This window comes from Stylophora pistillata, chromosome 10 (genome assembly GCF_964205215.1).
Source record: "Stylophora pistillata chromosome 10, jaStyPist1.2, whole genome shotgun sequence".
In the NCBI taxonomy this organism is placed as follows: domain Eukaryota; kingdom Metazoa; phylum Cnidaria; class Anthozoa; order Scleractinia; family Pocilloporidae; genus Stylophora; species Stylophora pistillata.
Genome location: NC_142528.1, coordinates 1,198,976 through 1,212,970, shown reverse-complemented (window position 1 = coordinate 1,212,970; position 13,995 = coordinate 1,198,976). Strand labels below are relative to the sequence as shown.

At 37.4% G+C, this 13,995-nt stretch overlaps 2 protein-coding genes across 3 annotated transcripts; one reads left to right on the top strand and one right to left on the bottom strand.

Annotated features, from left to right (window-relative positions):
- Positions 1-176: 176 nt before the first annotated feature.
- Positions 177-5,809, bottom strand: LOC111337183 (uncharacterized). 2 transcript variants are annotated; one of them, XM_022943432.2, is made up of 4 exons: positions 4,519-5,809; positions 3,835-4,201; positions 1,424-2,221; positions 177-1,061 (listed from the first exon to the last, which is right to left on the bottom strand). In XM_022943432.2, the coding sequence occupies exons 3-4, from the start codon at positions 2,166-2,168 to the stop codon at positions 781-783; spliced, it is 1,026 nt and encodes a 341-aa protein (XP_022799167.1). In that variant the 5' UTR covers positions 2,169-2,221; positions 3,835-4,201; positions 4,519-5,809; the 3' UTR covers positions 177-780. The 2 variants fall into 2 exon arrangements, with proteins under 2 accessions (XP_022799167.1, XP_088591465.1); XM_088735339.1 differs by having other exon boundaries at positions 1,424-1,614; positions 4,519-5,783.
- A 1,014-nt stretch (positions 5,810-6,823) lies between these two features.
- Positions 6,824-13,887, top strand: LOC111337176 (transmembrane protein 184B). Its single transcript, XM_022943421.2, has 7 exons — positions 6,824-7,305; positions 8,271-8,433; positions 9,210-9,300; positions 9,719-9,794; positions 10,496-10,587; positions 11,684-11,853; positions 12,230-13,887. Exons 1-7 carry the CDS (start codon positions 7,126-7,128, stop codon positions 12,718-12,720), a joined length of 1,263 nt encoding a protein of 420 aa, XP_022799156.1. The 5' UTR covers positions 6,824-7,125; the 3' UTR covers positions 12,721-13,887.
- The last annotated feature ends 108 nt before the right edge of the window (positions 13,888-13,995 follow it).

Genomic DNA, 13,995 nt, shown 5'->3' with positions numbered 1-13,995 from the left:
CAAGTGACCGACAACGCCAACAGAGAATGGCTTGCCTGGCGTCCTGTGGGAAAGCACGCTCCCGTTGGAGCTAGTAAGTAACACGCCCACAACAGACTAGTTTATCCAACCTTTCTTTCACTTTCGGTTTTCAAAAGCATGAAATAACTGTCAAAAGAATTCTTCAATACTCCGGCGCATTTCACACGGAAAAAGAATTTTTTTTCCTGTCTTTATTAGCATACCAGAGAAAATTTATCACTAGTATAATGCGAGTCCAGATATTTCCGGAAAAGTCGTTGAAATCATTAAAGATCACAAAACCATGCTGAAAATATTCGTCTTAATCGGCCAACTTCTCCACCCTGAAAATTCTGCCAAAGAAGCGAAACAATTAACGGAAGCTGCACTCATTGCCGGTGTTATTCAATCAGACGGAAGCTTTGTATCGGCTTAAGGAAACAATGGTTGAATAAAGCTTAAGTCCCGGCAATGGGCAGCTTTGTCACAGGATTCTTCGTGTGCCGTCATAGCTTTAATGGTCATATATGTACTTATTTATCTTAATCAGTACCGAGAAACACGTATGTACCTTAAAGATGTAGAAGAAAAATATGCTCCATACTTCCCTGAGAAATTTTGTTTTTTGACCCCTTCCACTCCTATTTCTTTCGAATTTCTAATGACTCTTGGCCTGGATGGTATTTATTTATTGTTCAATTTTTCAAAGCGCAGTTTTAAAGAGACAAGTTAAATGATAGGCCTAGAACTATTTGAAGTGCATCGTGGCTATGTTTACTATTAAAGTTCCTCATGAACAACTGCATAATCATCGAGCACGTTATTCGTCTGAACAGTCACGCCATTGACGGTATCAGCGATAATTTGAGCTTTCTCCTTACCACTCAGGTAAGCCCCTTGCATATACCCGTGCCATTCCTCACTCGTCGCTTCTCCCGCGAAATATAGCCGACCCAGTCTTCTCCCGAGGTTAATGAAATCGTGTGAGGTTGTGCCAACCACTGGCTCACTATACGAACCTTGTGTGAACTTATCTTGAGACCAACGATTATAGAATATTGCTGACAAAACAAAACAGAAAACAAAATACAGTTTGACGATTGAATGGACGAAAGTAGCAACTGAGCTAATACAACAATTCAGCTTACTTGAGAAGGGGACAGAGACAGACAGACAGACAGACAGACAGACAGAGAGGGACTGGAGACAGAGAGGGGGAGAGAGAAGGAGTGAGGGAAAGAGAGCGAGCAAAACTTTGTTTTACCTCCCCTTCGATATTGGTAATGCTTTCCAATGCTCTACTCATAGCGTTCAAGTCTAAGGTGACATAACTAAAAACCTTCCTTAAAAAAAGTGCCTACTCACTTAAATCTATATGTTTTTTTGTCCTCAGATTTGAAATAAATCTGACATATCTACATACCTGATGGATTCGGAATTTTTTCTCCATAAACCTTTTTCAATGTAGTCATGACCTCAGCCTTTGTTTCCTCGTCTGTTTTTTCCTCAATCCTCCTTCCTTCATCTCCAGTTACAGTAATCAGTAAAATTCCACTCCCATTTGGCAACATTCCCGGTCTTTCCAAATCCTGGAGTATTGGGAAGTATCCGCGCCTTTTAGAAGCGTGTAAAATGTATTCATGATCATCCCAGAATTTTCTTGGAAACTTCAAAAAAATCTTCGTGTACACAGACATAGGGTTTTTATAAATTGCTTCTTGCTTCCACTCTGGGAGGGGAGGGTCAAAAGTCAGAGCGTCACTAGCTAAGACTCTAGAGCTGAATGTGCAAAGAACATAGTCGGCCACAAAAGTTTTGTTACTTTTTGTTTGAACCTCCACCGAGTCATTAGTGTAAGATATCTTTTCAACAGTTTCCCAGAGTAAGATATGTTTTTCTAAAGGTTTGTATAGATCTTCATACAGAGACCATAATCCTTTTGAGTCTGAAACAAAGAAGTCGTTTCCTCGACTGAGAAGCTGATAAAATGAAACTAATTCAGGTGGTCTCGCATGCTCAAAGTCAAGTCTCGAGTACTCAAGCACTTTTTCAATCGGTTGACGGCTTTTCCATCCCATTAGCTGTAGGCCAACCCGAGCTGGAATGTCAGGTAGGTTGTTAACTTTTCTGATCTTCTGGAAATGTTCTATTTTTTTTTTCAATTTCATCGTCAAATCTGCGCACAACTTGCCAGTCTGTGACGTCTCGGCCGCTCTCGTCTCTGTAGTAGAGTAAGAAATCAAACCAAGTTTCCCTTGTTCAGTTCAAAAGAATTTCCAATAAAATAAAAGAACTGTTTTCATGTCTTTTTTTTTTTTTTTTTTTGTAATGTGTACGCTTCAAAAGAAAAGCTATATACAGTGTGAGTGATATAAGCGCCTAACGATCACTCTGGGCCTCATAGTAACGGAGATTCCAGTTGGACGATCTTTGTTGCGGCTACTCTGGCGGCAAACTAACTTGTCATATGCAGGGTAATTTTGTTTTATACTCCTCGCTACGGTTGTTCAAAGGGCGGATAGCGCTATCGAACGGATAAATCGCTATCCAGCGGATAAGTGTTACCAAAACGTACTGCGCTATCCACCGGATAGAGGTTTATCCAGTGTATAGCGTTATCCATCCTTCGAACAACCGGGGCCTGTACAATACGTTGACCTCAATTGCATCCCCATTCTCTCCCTCACGAGAAATGGTTATTAAAGTGAAGAACCCTGACAACGAATAAAACGTTTTTAATCCATGCACTGAGGCCAGGGGCCCGTTTCTCGAAAGTCCCGGTAACTTAATAGACCCGGAACCATATTTTAAAATCAAAGTAATCAATAAAGAAATAGGTCCTGGCACCCTAACCAGGCCATTTTGTTTCTTTGGCTGCTAGTTTTATCGTATAATTTTCAAAACGTTTGAAACCCCCACCTAGAATGAAAACAGAACAGCTTTACGGGCCCGTTAAGGTTACTTCCCACCTTCGTGCATGGGTGTTCTTCGGGAAAGAATTCACACGTACGCGCGCTAGTTTCAAGAAAATCCTGACAGACTATACATCAAAAGAAAGCTTAATAAATGCAGTTTACAATAAAAGTACAATTTAGGCGATAGTTTCATTTGGGGAGTGTCAGGATCCGGCAAGGCGTGAAACGACCGAGGGTCCTTCTATTGAATATATCGGATATCGGATCCCGCAGCACGAGCAAAATGGCTGCACAGTCTTATTCACAAGGCAACAAACAACTATTTTGTATTGGGCTTTTCTGATATTCTGATTAGCTGTCTAATCCGCATCTAAAGTTAGAGTGGCGTAAAATATGCGACACCACGTGAAATATATCTCAAATATCAAAATTTCCTGACACACTTTTGTTTGCCGTTATCCCTGTAATGTTTTGGCGAAATTTCACGAAATCGGTCAAATCTACACACCTCATAAATTCGCTCAAAGTGAATGTATATCTCTCAAAATCAAATGCGAGATTTTCGCTCCTACAGGTTTGTAAACAACTAGCGCCACACCAGGAGATTATCTCGCCTCCTGAAGCTGCATGCGAACCAATGGGAAGACGGGACGTCCAAGCGTCAATGACAATTATGACACTTCCTGATTTATAACTTTCATTTGAATATACATTTTCCTAAATAAGTCGGACGCTCTTTGAGATCTATAAATTATTCTTTTTGTAAAAGTGAGGTAAAATGTCTAACTTCAATCTAGTCCAATAAAAGACAAAATGATTTTTTAGGCCTTTGAAGGTGGGAAGTAACCTTAAGTTCCCGGGACCTTCGAGAAACAGGAAACAGGCCCCAGGTAAGTTTATAATTAATGTTTCAACAAACCTAATCATGATGTCAGAATAATTACATCAAACACCGTCAATACTTGTTTCTTCCTTCCTTTTTACTAGAGGTGCCGAGTCTTCGTCGTCCAGAAAATGAAGCCAGTTTGCTCCGGTCTCAACGGTTAGACCTTCAAATTGGATGGCGTGAATTCTCCCACCAATGTATTCTCGACCCTCTAGCACATAGAAATCTGTGATGTTATTGTCTAGTAGGGTTTTAGCGGCGGTCACGCCAGACAAACCGGCTCCAAGCACGAGTACTTTCGCTTTGTGTTTACCCTCGATCGATGTTACGGTGCTCAGTAAAAGCAGATACACGTGTGTCAGTAAATTTGCCTTCCACTCCGTCATGATTTTTTAATGAGCTAGTTAAATAAAATATAAAATTGTAATGGTGACATGAATCTGTGAGAGCCTTGAAATACTTCCGTGCCACCGATTTTTACTTGAGTTGCAAGCCTCAGATTGCAAAAAAATTACTACGTTTTTTTCCATAGATTCTTATAATTATTACCTTGTTTGAAAAAAGAATAAAACTATTATACGACTGTAAAGAATGCATAACTTGAGTTATAAGAAAGGTTCATTGTCCTGTATATCAAGGGACAGAATCTTGCTCAGCTCTGGTTTCATCATACCTGCTTCAAAAATGAAAAATTTTATGTCCAGATTGTGTACTTACAAGTTTTTTGTCTGTCAATCGAGGGAGTAGGGCGGTATTCCTTACGTCCAAAAACTTCTGCAACAAACTAGTTTTCGCTCACAGGGGTGTCTGTTCTGTTAAGTTATGCACATGCTGTTTATAGCGGTGCGTGACACCAATATCCATGCACGAGTGCGGAAATACTTGATCGTCCCTCTACCTGTCTAGGCAGAGTTAATAGCCTAGAATTAATAGCCTAGGCTATTAACTCTAGGCTATAGAGTTAATAGCCTAGACCAGAGTTAATAATAACTCTGGTCTAGGCTACTAGCAGTTCTTCCTTTATCCTTTTCGGCGAAGTCCATCGCGCTAGTCAAAGAAAAACGCCTCACTCATGGAGCTGGTGCGGCTCATCAGCGTCACTCCACGAGCTTCTCGCAGCGCTCTGACATCAACTTTTTTTCACTAATTTTTTTATACTCGCGTCTATCTGTCTATCCAGCCCCTAGAGTACATCATAGCTCGGTAATTTTGGTTTTATCAACTGAGTTGATAATTTAAATTGGCCGCCGTAAGGAGTTTCAAAGCTGACGTTTCGAGGGTTAGCCCCTCATCAGAACGAATACATCATGGCTCGGTTGCGTTAAATATCATACGCCCCACGCTACTCTAGCAGGAATCTTTAGCGATTAGATCAAAATGAAAAAAATATCTAATGGTGCGGTATTAAGAGCCGTGTAACAATCTTTTTTCGATCTCCTTATTAATCTTCTACATTCATTAAATTTCTCTGGCTTGCGCGTTGATATAAACCGTGCCTTAGGACTACAAGAACACACTGAGGTAAAGCACATCGGATGTGGAGACAACAAACCTTTGTACACCTTCTATTCTTAGCTGGTGTATCTTTCGATCGAAGGTCTTTTTCAAAAATTCTGAAGCAAGGTTTCTGTAGTGTGATTCCTTTTAGAAATTCTCATCCTCTGAAAATTTTTCTGTTCAGTTTTGAAATCTACGAGGAGCTTTGAAATTCCCAGTAAGGGTTAGAAAGGCATTGAAAATTAGCTTCTAACTGATCATTCAGAAAATACAATCTGTCTCCCTTTCTTTCCTTTCTTCACCATAATTCAGTGGTAATTTTCAATTGAGTTACAATTGATATTGCGTTCAGATTTCATTAATTGACTTAACTCTACTTACACTTAAAATCTTGGTGCCATAACGCAGACAATCCATAGACAATACTTCATGAACGGTTTATGCAAATGATCATGAGCCAAAAGGAAGAATAAAACAATGACTCATTTCAATTTCACTAAATAAGTCGTTAATTTCTTTTTTTATTTCCTTGCCGGTTGAACTGCACTCACGGGTCCAAAAATGTTTCTTATGGCAGTAATCGAGATGTGTCCAGGATCGTACTAAAATTGCGAACTTCGCTATTTTTCGTAGAAATACCAAATATCGTACAAAATGAAAAATTACAATTCTCGTTAAAGCTCTTTCAAATTACTGGAAGTGTACTTTTTGTAATCTAGTGAATTTCTGTACGTCTTTGCGACTTCGTTGTTTTCTGGTTGGGCCCTGATTTTCGTAGTTGCTCTCGTAATTTTCGTCATCTTGGGAGTCTTCTTTTTTCTGCAAAAAATGACGGAAACATTTGTGATTTTCGCGGATGCGTTCAATCCTGAACAGGGTTAATGGATGGTGACCTTATATTTTGAGAGGCGGAAGTTGTACCAGAATAAATGACAGAGGCTCAACTCGAGTGGAAACCAAGAAGAAATCGAGGAGATGCTCTCTCAGTTGTCTTCGGACAGTCTACGAGCCAGCTTATGGAGAAATGTGGTGAATGTGGCCAAGAAAAGGCTCAACAGAAACTAGCCCAAGTTTTCCTCTTCAATACAACAGCTCCGTTTCCCTGACTATGGAGTATCTTTTGGGAGAAAAGAAGATTTGCATCGATGGATATATAGCCTTCTGTTTTTTTTGTTTTTTTTTTTCTGTCCAGCCAGCGTTGCTCGCTTATTTTTCGGTTTTTGATTCTCTAAAAAACTCAAAATTAAGATAGAATAACATATCACTATACACAGCGCATAAAGGATTCCAAACAACTGCACAAACAGTAGCGGGAAAAAATTTAATTTTTCCCTTCACCGAGTAGAACTTGGTCTAAGTTAGCTTAATTAAGAGACATGAACTCGCGAGCCTACCAAACATACTTAACATGTGACGTAGCCACGGGCAAGGAGCCAATTGCCGCGTGCCTCTGGCACAGGTTGATACTAGTCGTTTTCATGGGTGAAGAGAAGGCTTCAACAAAAATAATTAGTTTCCGACCCTTGGCCATTGGCCTTTGGTATGGACGAAAACAACGATGATCACAAAAATAGTAAAATAACCTTTAAACATGTTAGAAAATTGCGATCATACGAAGCACCTGCGTGGGATGAGCTGGTCAGCGGAAACTCTAAAAGAGTGGTTATTTTTAGAAGCATGCATCGCTGTTCGTTGAGTTGTTGCGGAAAGAAACAGGTCTTTCACTTTGTAAGTGATCACTGTCTTTGCTGGGGTTTCTTTCAATGATTTGAACAGCAGAGTCTCGAAAGAAGTTTCTTTGATTGGTGTAACCCCTTCTGTATTTCCATGTTGACCAACACGTCTTTGTTGCTAAGTTCGTCAAATACGACAACAACTTCGCCAATCTCAAGTTTAACCGAAGTTACTCCAGGTGCAGTCGATGAACAGATTTTCTTCCAAACCGCCGCTGCTCGTGGAATTTCGGGTATCTTTGTCTGGTTATCTCTAATTATAACCTGCCATCAGGTGAGGAACAGTTCAAATTTTGAACGGAAGTGTTATTTACAAGGTAACGAAACTGTACATTGACGTGAACAATCGAGTGTATTTGTAAGATGGTTTTGCCAATTTCTCGTCTCCTTGAATATCGTAATTAATTTTCTTAAGTCAATATATCTTAGACCCACAAGTTTTTCATTTTATTACAGCGAGAATCAGACTCCAAACTCTAGTTGTATCAATGTACATGTACAAATTTGGAGGGGGCATGACCTATTGTTGTTTTCATGTCCTTTCTCATCACTAGGAGTGACTCTCAGCTACTCTGCAATGTTCGGAAGACTAGTGAAATCCATTTTAATGCCAGATTTTGTTGTTTTCTATCAGACGCTATTAGGTTTTATTTAGATCTTTGGCCTTAATCTGTGCACTGCGTCTGTATTTGCAGCGAATTTTGGCAATGGAGAAATCCATACCAATTTCCTTTCTACAGCTATAATCACCCATAGTGTGTAGTTAAACTTAGTTATTTCATATGTCGCGAACTATTCTGATTAAAGAGAGAACAGCTGCATGTCATTGCATCAAAGGTAACGAACAGGTACAAAATTAATGTAAAACAACTAGTAAAGATAAGTTGTCAGTGATTTGCTTTGGATGAATCGTACAACTCAGAAACGTTTACCTGACACTCGAATCGATATTATAAATATTTCCTTTAAGAAATCTGATACTGTTTTTCTTTTATACTTAGAATAAAGTTCTGATTAAGTATTGCATGTCAGGCTAGCTGGTTCACAAGAGAAATATGCTCAAAAAAACATATGCTTTGATTCATCTCTGCCATTAGTGAATTTATTCAAAAACTAACCATGTACTGCATTTTGAGATTTATAAAAGGTAACCTATTCATTTGAAAGTTATCTTTATATGTGCTAAAACATATGTTTTGATTGTGATTGTAGGCTGATTTTAGATATTTTATCTCACAGATTTATCAACATTTAAAGTACTACACAAACCCAAATGAGCAAAGATGGATTGTGAGGATCCTGTTTATTGTTCCTATCTATGCATTTGATTCCTGGCTGAGCTTGTTGTTCTTTGAACAATCTTATTACGTCTACTTTGACAGTATCAGGGATTGTTATGAAGGTACTTTAAATTTTTATACTCACATTACCAATCGAATGCTGCTAGAAAACACCTTCCTCATCAAAACAGACAACAGAATGAAAAACTTTCTAAATACTTCCAAACTCAACAATCAAGACTTAACTATCTAAAAGATATAAAAACTTATGTTTCTTGAATACGTTGTTTTGTCTCAATTTGGTGGAATGAATATCATGATCATTACTTTAAATATTAAGTAAATGTTGTTGAATAATCCCTAAGATAGTGTCAAGGGAATCGTACACTATCAGGGAGGCTATATTTTGAGAACAAGTAGAGTTTTTACAGAAAGAAGTTACACTCTAGCCTTGATTATTAAAAACTGGATCATTGGATGATGCAATTCAAGACTTTTTATTGGCTTAGCCATTATGGTATATGAGCCAAAAGAATATACCATAATCTAATATCTGTACATTGTAACATCTGGTTTCTTCTTACAAAATAAAGTTGAGAAGATTTGTCAAATATCTTGGGGGCATTTTTTTTAATAAAACAATTATTCCACTCGTGGTTGTTGGATATGAGATGATTATAGCCAACTTGGCGCCACACGCCTCATTGGCTATCTATCATCTCACATCCAACACGCACTCATGGAATAATTGCTAATTATCCACACCTCAATTATCCAGATTTTTTTCCTACCCAGACTCCCTTCTCTGGACTTTTGATTGAGTTATAGAGAAGGTCAATTCAAGCTAAGTCACATGGCTGTTATTCCAGTTTAATGCAACTGATTATCTTCTTTTCAGCATTTGTTATCTACAACTTCTTGAGTTTGTGTTATGAATATTTGGGAGGGGAGATGTCAATCTTAAGTGAGATTAGAGGACGACCAATCAAGTAAGTAACTCACTGGCAGATTTTAGATTTATTAACTTGAGTGTTCTTGTAAACAAATTGAGGCACCTTTTTTAGGCCATTTAGGAGCATAATTTATTCTGGATACTAAATACAAATGTCTGTTTGCTTCCTTGATAGGTCAGAAAAAGTAAAATATATACCAAAATGATTGCTGGTAGTTAAATGAACAAAACATTATGTGGATATAAGAAAAAAATTTTTACTGCCATCATAGCATGAGGTTGAGCAATGGGAATATCAAGGACTGTGAATGCACCAATCAAGTTGGAATGTTACTTAATTGCATGGCTTGAACTTTTTTCTACCCCTTAACTACTGATTCTCTTTATGGTCAAGATACCTTTACTGGAACCTTTTCATTAGTTCTTTTTCATGACTGGTATATCTTTATTTCCAGAGCCAGCTGGTTATGGTGCACATGTTGTTTAACAGGATGTCAATACACTATAGTTTTCTTAAGATTCTGTAAACAGGTGAAGTTTGATTTAATATAATTGTCTTTAAGTTAGTTAAAAGTTTCAAAGTTTTTTATTTCATTTACAATTTTGTTGCAAAAATAAAAAAATTATAACCAACAAAAAATATAATTGATAGATTCCTGGCCTCCCAATCTCCTTATATTTCAGAAGAAATAGTTACAGTAGTTGTGATTTAAGGTGACAGGCAACTGATGAAAGTTCTCTGACTGGCTTCAAGGAATTGAGAGATTTATGTTTCTTCTTTTATCCTGAAGCCCAGTATTCTGTTATATAGAAGACACCCTATTTTCTTCTTTTTGGGACTGTATGCAACAAATTAAATTTCATTTATTTTTCATATCCAGGATACTTAGATTTAAGTACCATTTTTGACAGGTATTTGCAACTTTAAGAACTTGTGCTTGACAGGTATCATTGCAAATTTTGACAACACTAGTGGTTTAGAGAAGCCCCTCTTGCTTTTTAAAGCTTCTCTCTGACAGAGTAGAGGCTTGTTATTAGTTACTACCCGGTATTTAGGGCACTCATTTTAATCTGTCTACAGCATTTGTTGTTGTCGTTGTCCTTTTTTTTGCAAGCCACTTGAGAAACTAAAATTTGGACCAGGCACAAAATTATTCTATATGTTTTTGGTTGTATCTGCCTTAATACAACAAAATAATGCAATTTCTTGGTTGACTAATATTTCCCTCCAGGCCACCCTTCAGTACTGTGTTATAAAACCTATCATGGCAGTCATTACCCTTATTCTTCAGCCACTTGGTTACTACTCTGACGGAGACTGGAGGTAAACACAGTCATGTGACTGTTAAGTGTTAATGTCTCATGTTTTAGGTTTGATTTGAGTTAGGAAAAAACAAACTGTTCAATAAAAGTGATCTGTTAACAAGTCCCAAAATTTATGTTGCAAAGATACTATTTTTAAAAATTGCAAACTTTTGTAACCAGTATGAATTAAGATAATGAGCTTTTGCATCAGGAATTGAGATTGCCAGCATGTTGAAGGGGAAGCTGTTTAACCGCTGACAACAACAACAACAACAACAACAACAACCTTTATTTATGTGTCAAATCTAAAATAGCAGTTATACAACCACTAACTGGGGACACTAAATACTACCTAAAAATTTAAGAAATTTAAAAATAAAACAATATATATGTACAATTTAAAATCTAACCTAAGTCTTACATAAAAGGCAGTTTTCACATTTACTATCAGTCAATTTAGAAACAAGGTCTATTCTACGTATGTTACATTTAAAAGATGATATGGATGTCAGTTCTCTTACATTTCTTGGTACAATTGCCCATATTTTGGGTCCCATATATCTAAGCGAATGTTTTCCAAAAGTGACAGTATTAAATCTAGGTATACCAAAATCATTATTACGCAGTGTGTACCTAAGTTGTGGAATTTGAAAAAGGCTACATATGACTTGGGTGTGATGCTTCCAAACAGCCTCATCCTATTCCATTTATCAAAGAGCCTGCTTTGTGTGTTTAAAAAATCCTGTCAGTACTAAGATGGGCAAATTTATCAGTGCAGACCAGGCTGCCATCATGCTTGTGGTAGTCAGAAGTTGAGGTTTGGTGAAACTTCAAATGTTAAAATCTTAAATGGTAACTTTTTGTCGGAAAGATATTATAAAAAGAAGTATGATGTTAAAGTTGCATGATCCTGAGCTTTGGTAATTAGTACATAGTACCATTACCATCTGGTATTTAGCATATGGGACTCGGTGACATCTCTCTGGGTTGTAGACATCTTTGCTTTGTTTGAATGAATGTTAGCCATTAAATCTGCTCAGTGAGTACATCAATGTCAATCAAGTAGATTAATCCTGCTTAGGGTTTTTAAATTGTTTTTATTTTTTGCATTTCAGAGCTGACCGTGGCTATTTGTACATCACAATAGTTTACAACATCACAGTATCACTGGCTCTGTACGCATTGTTTCTGTTCTATCAAGCTACACGAGATCTTCTTAGTCCTTACTATCCTGTGCTGAAGTTTTTTACCATAAAATCAGTAATTTTTCTGTCGTTTTGGCAAGGTAAGAATAGTTTCTATCAACGCCTCTTAAAAGTATATCTGAAACAATGGTTAGTGACCATGTTTGAAGATTCAAAGATTTACCAAGCCTTAACTAAAGTGAAGGCCGTAAGTTAGATAATTCATTGGGTTAATTACGTCACCTTCGTTAAATAAAGAATATTGTATTATATGTATTGTATTGTATTGTATTGTATTGTCTGTTAAGTTGCTTAGTATTCGACCATGAATGCCGCCGTTTTTAATCCTGCTCAGCAACCTGGCCGCTCATATGTGACGTAATTGAGTCTCAGTCCTCTTTTTCGATCCATGAGCGATCTGATTCTTGTCAAAAGAGACAACAAAAACGACATTGTATCAATTATTTATTTCTTTAGGTGTTCTGCTAGCTGTGCTAGAAAAGGCTGGAGCCATCAGAACATATCGCGACATATCCGCTGGAACAATTGCAGCCGGTTACCAGAACTTTGTGGTATGCATAGAAATGTTCTTCGCTGCCATTGCTCTCAGATATGCCTTCCCATACTCGATTTATCGCCATCAGAGAAAACTTGACGAGCGGGGGCAAGGAATCGCGTTGAAAAGCATCTCTAGAAATCTGAGACAAACGATAAATCCCAAAGATATTGTAGATGATGCGATACACAACTTCTCTAGGTCTTATCAGCATTATGCAAACGCGCAGAATCTAAAAACTTTAAACGAAGAAAGCGCTATGCAAGCGAACTCTTTCACTTCATACCGGAGCACTGTTGTGGACAACTTAGAATCAATTAAACCTGGAATGCAAGTCACTGTTCTGGATGGCCAAGGATTCAGATACGATAATGAGAATTCCACGTTACTTGCTTCTGACGAGGAATTTTAGTGTTTGTTACCTCTTCACTGTAATATTCGGCAAGCACTGAAGTTAAATTAAAAGAAAACAAAAAACAGAAGGACGAAGAAGAAAACAGGGACATTTTATCTTAAGTTTGACTCGGAAAATTTGAGGAAATGGAGACTGACGTTAATCTTTTGGCGAGAATCGAGGAATCGAATACGTCCTCGGCCATTCTTGTATACTATACAGAACGAACAAGACGTATTGAACAGGAAAAGGAAAAGGAAAAAGTGCTCTGAAAATTGATGAAACTACTTTTTCGATGGTTCATGAGCGAAAAAAAATGGATTGTGGTATGCAAGCGTTTATTTGCGTCCCGTTAAGAGTAGAAGGTTAATACTGTCTTTTTGAAACAATATCTAGTGGACTTATAGCATGACATCCTTACTCTATAATCTGAGGTGTAAATGACTTCCTTTTTTTTTTTTCATTACAAAGAATTGAACCGTTCGAGCAAAAAGGTGCAAAGGTATTCTTCTCTCTGATTAAGCACAGTGTGAACCTGGCAAACAGTTTCTCAATCTAAGTTCCTTGCGTTAGCTTTAAACTGTTGTAATTGATTCTGTCAGATCGTAAATATTACGCTTCCATAAGTATATTTGGTTGTTGATAGTTGATTAAAACTCTATCCAGTTAGAATCTTAAAAATAGTGGACAATCCCATTGAAATTCTTGGTGAAAAAATATCCTTGCATCAGCGAGCAAGACAAACTTCTCAATTTTTGCAGTTTAGTTTTTTCTCCGAAACTCACTTGTTTTATAGTTGTGACAGATTGGATCTCTAGATGCATCGTTTGTTTGTTTACGTTACCCAAGATTGAAACTAGTTTGTTGTTGTTTACCCTAGAAATCTGCTTTTAGTTAGAAGACGCGAGTGCTTTTAAAAAAGTTTGCAGCCTAAAAAGTAATTTAAATCAGTTTTGGAGACGTTTATTGCTCTGTCATTAGTTCCTCTTGGCATAAATGATGTACGTTTGGCTAAGCAACAAATGTCCTTTGTAAATTGTAAATTTCTTGTCAAGATATTACTATTTATTCCTACCTGTGCCATTCAGTTCATTTTTATATGTGAACTTCTTCCGTTCAGGAGTTGATGTAAATAGTGCTTTCATTATAACTGAATAAAAATCACTAAGTGTTTCAAGACTGAAATGTTGCTTTTTGGTATATAGACCGTCATCGCACAGGATCGTGGGGTCGATTTGTGTTTATATTGTGCAACGGCTCTCGTAAAATTTGGACATTCAGTTGACCTATGGA

Coding starts and splice junctions, on each gene's coding strand:
- LOC111337183 (XM_022943432.2), bottom strand. CDS start 2,168: ATGAAATTGAAAAAAAAAATAGAACATTTCCAGAAGATCAGAAAAGTT. Junction 1,062..1,423: donor AAAAATTCCGAATCCATCAG/GTATGTAGATAT, acceptor TTGTTTTGTCAG/CAATATTCTATAATCGTTGG.
- LOC111337176 (XM_022943421.2), top strand. CDS start 7,126: ATGTTGACCAACACGTCTTTGTTGCTAAGTTCGTCAAATACGACAACA. Junction 7,306..8,270: donor TAATTATAACCTGCCATCAG/GTGAGGAACAGT, acceptor TTTATCTCACAG/ATTTATCAACATTTAAAGTA. Junction 11,854..12,229: donor TTTTCTGTCGTTTTGGCAAG/GTAAGAATAGTT, acceptor TTATTTCTTTAG/GTGTTCTGCTAGCTGTGCTA.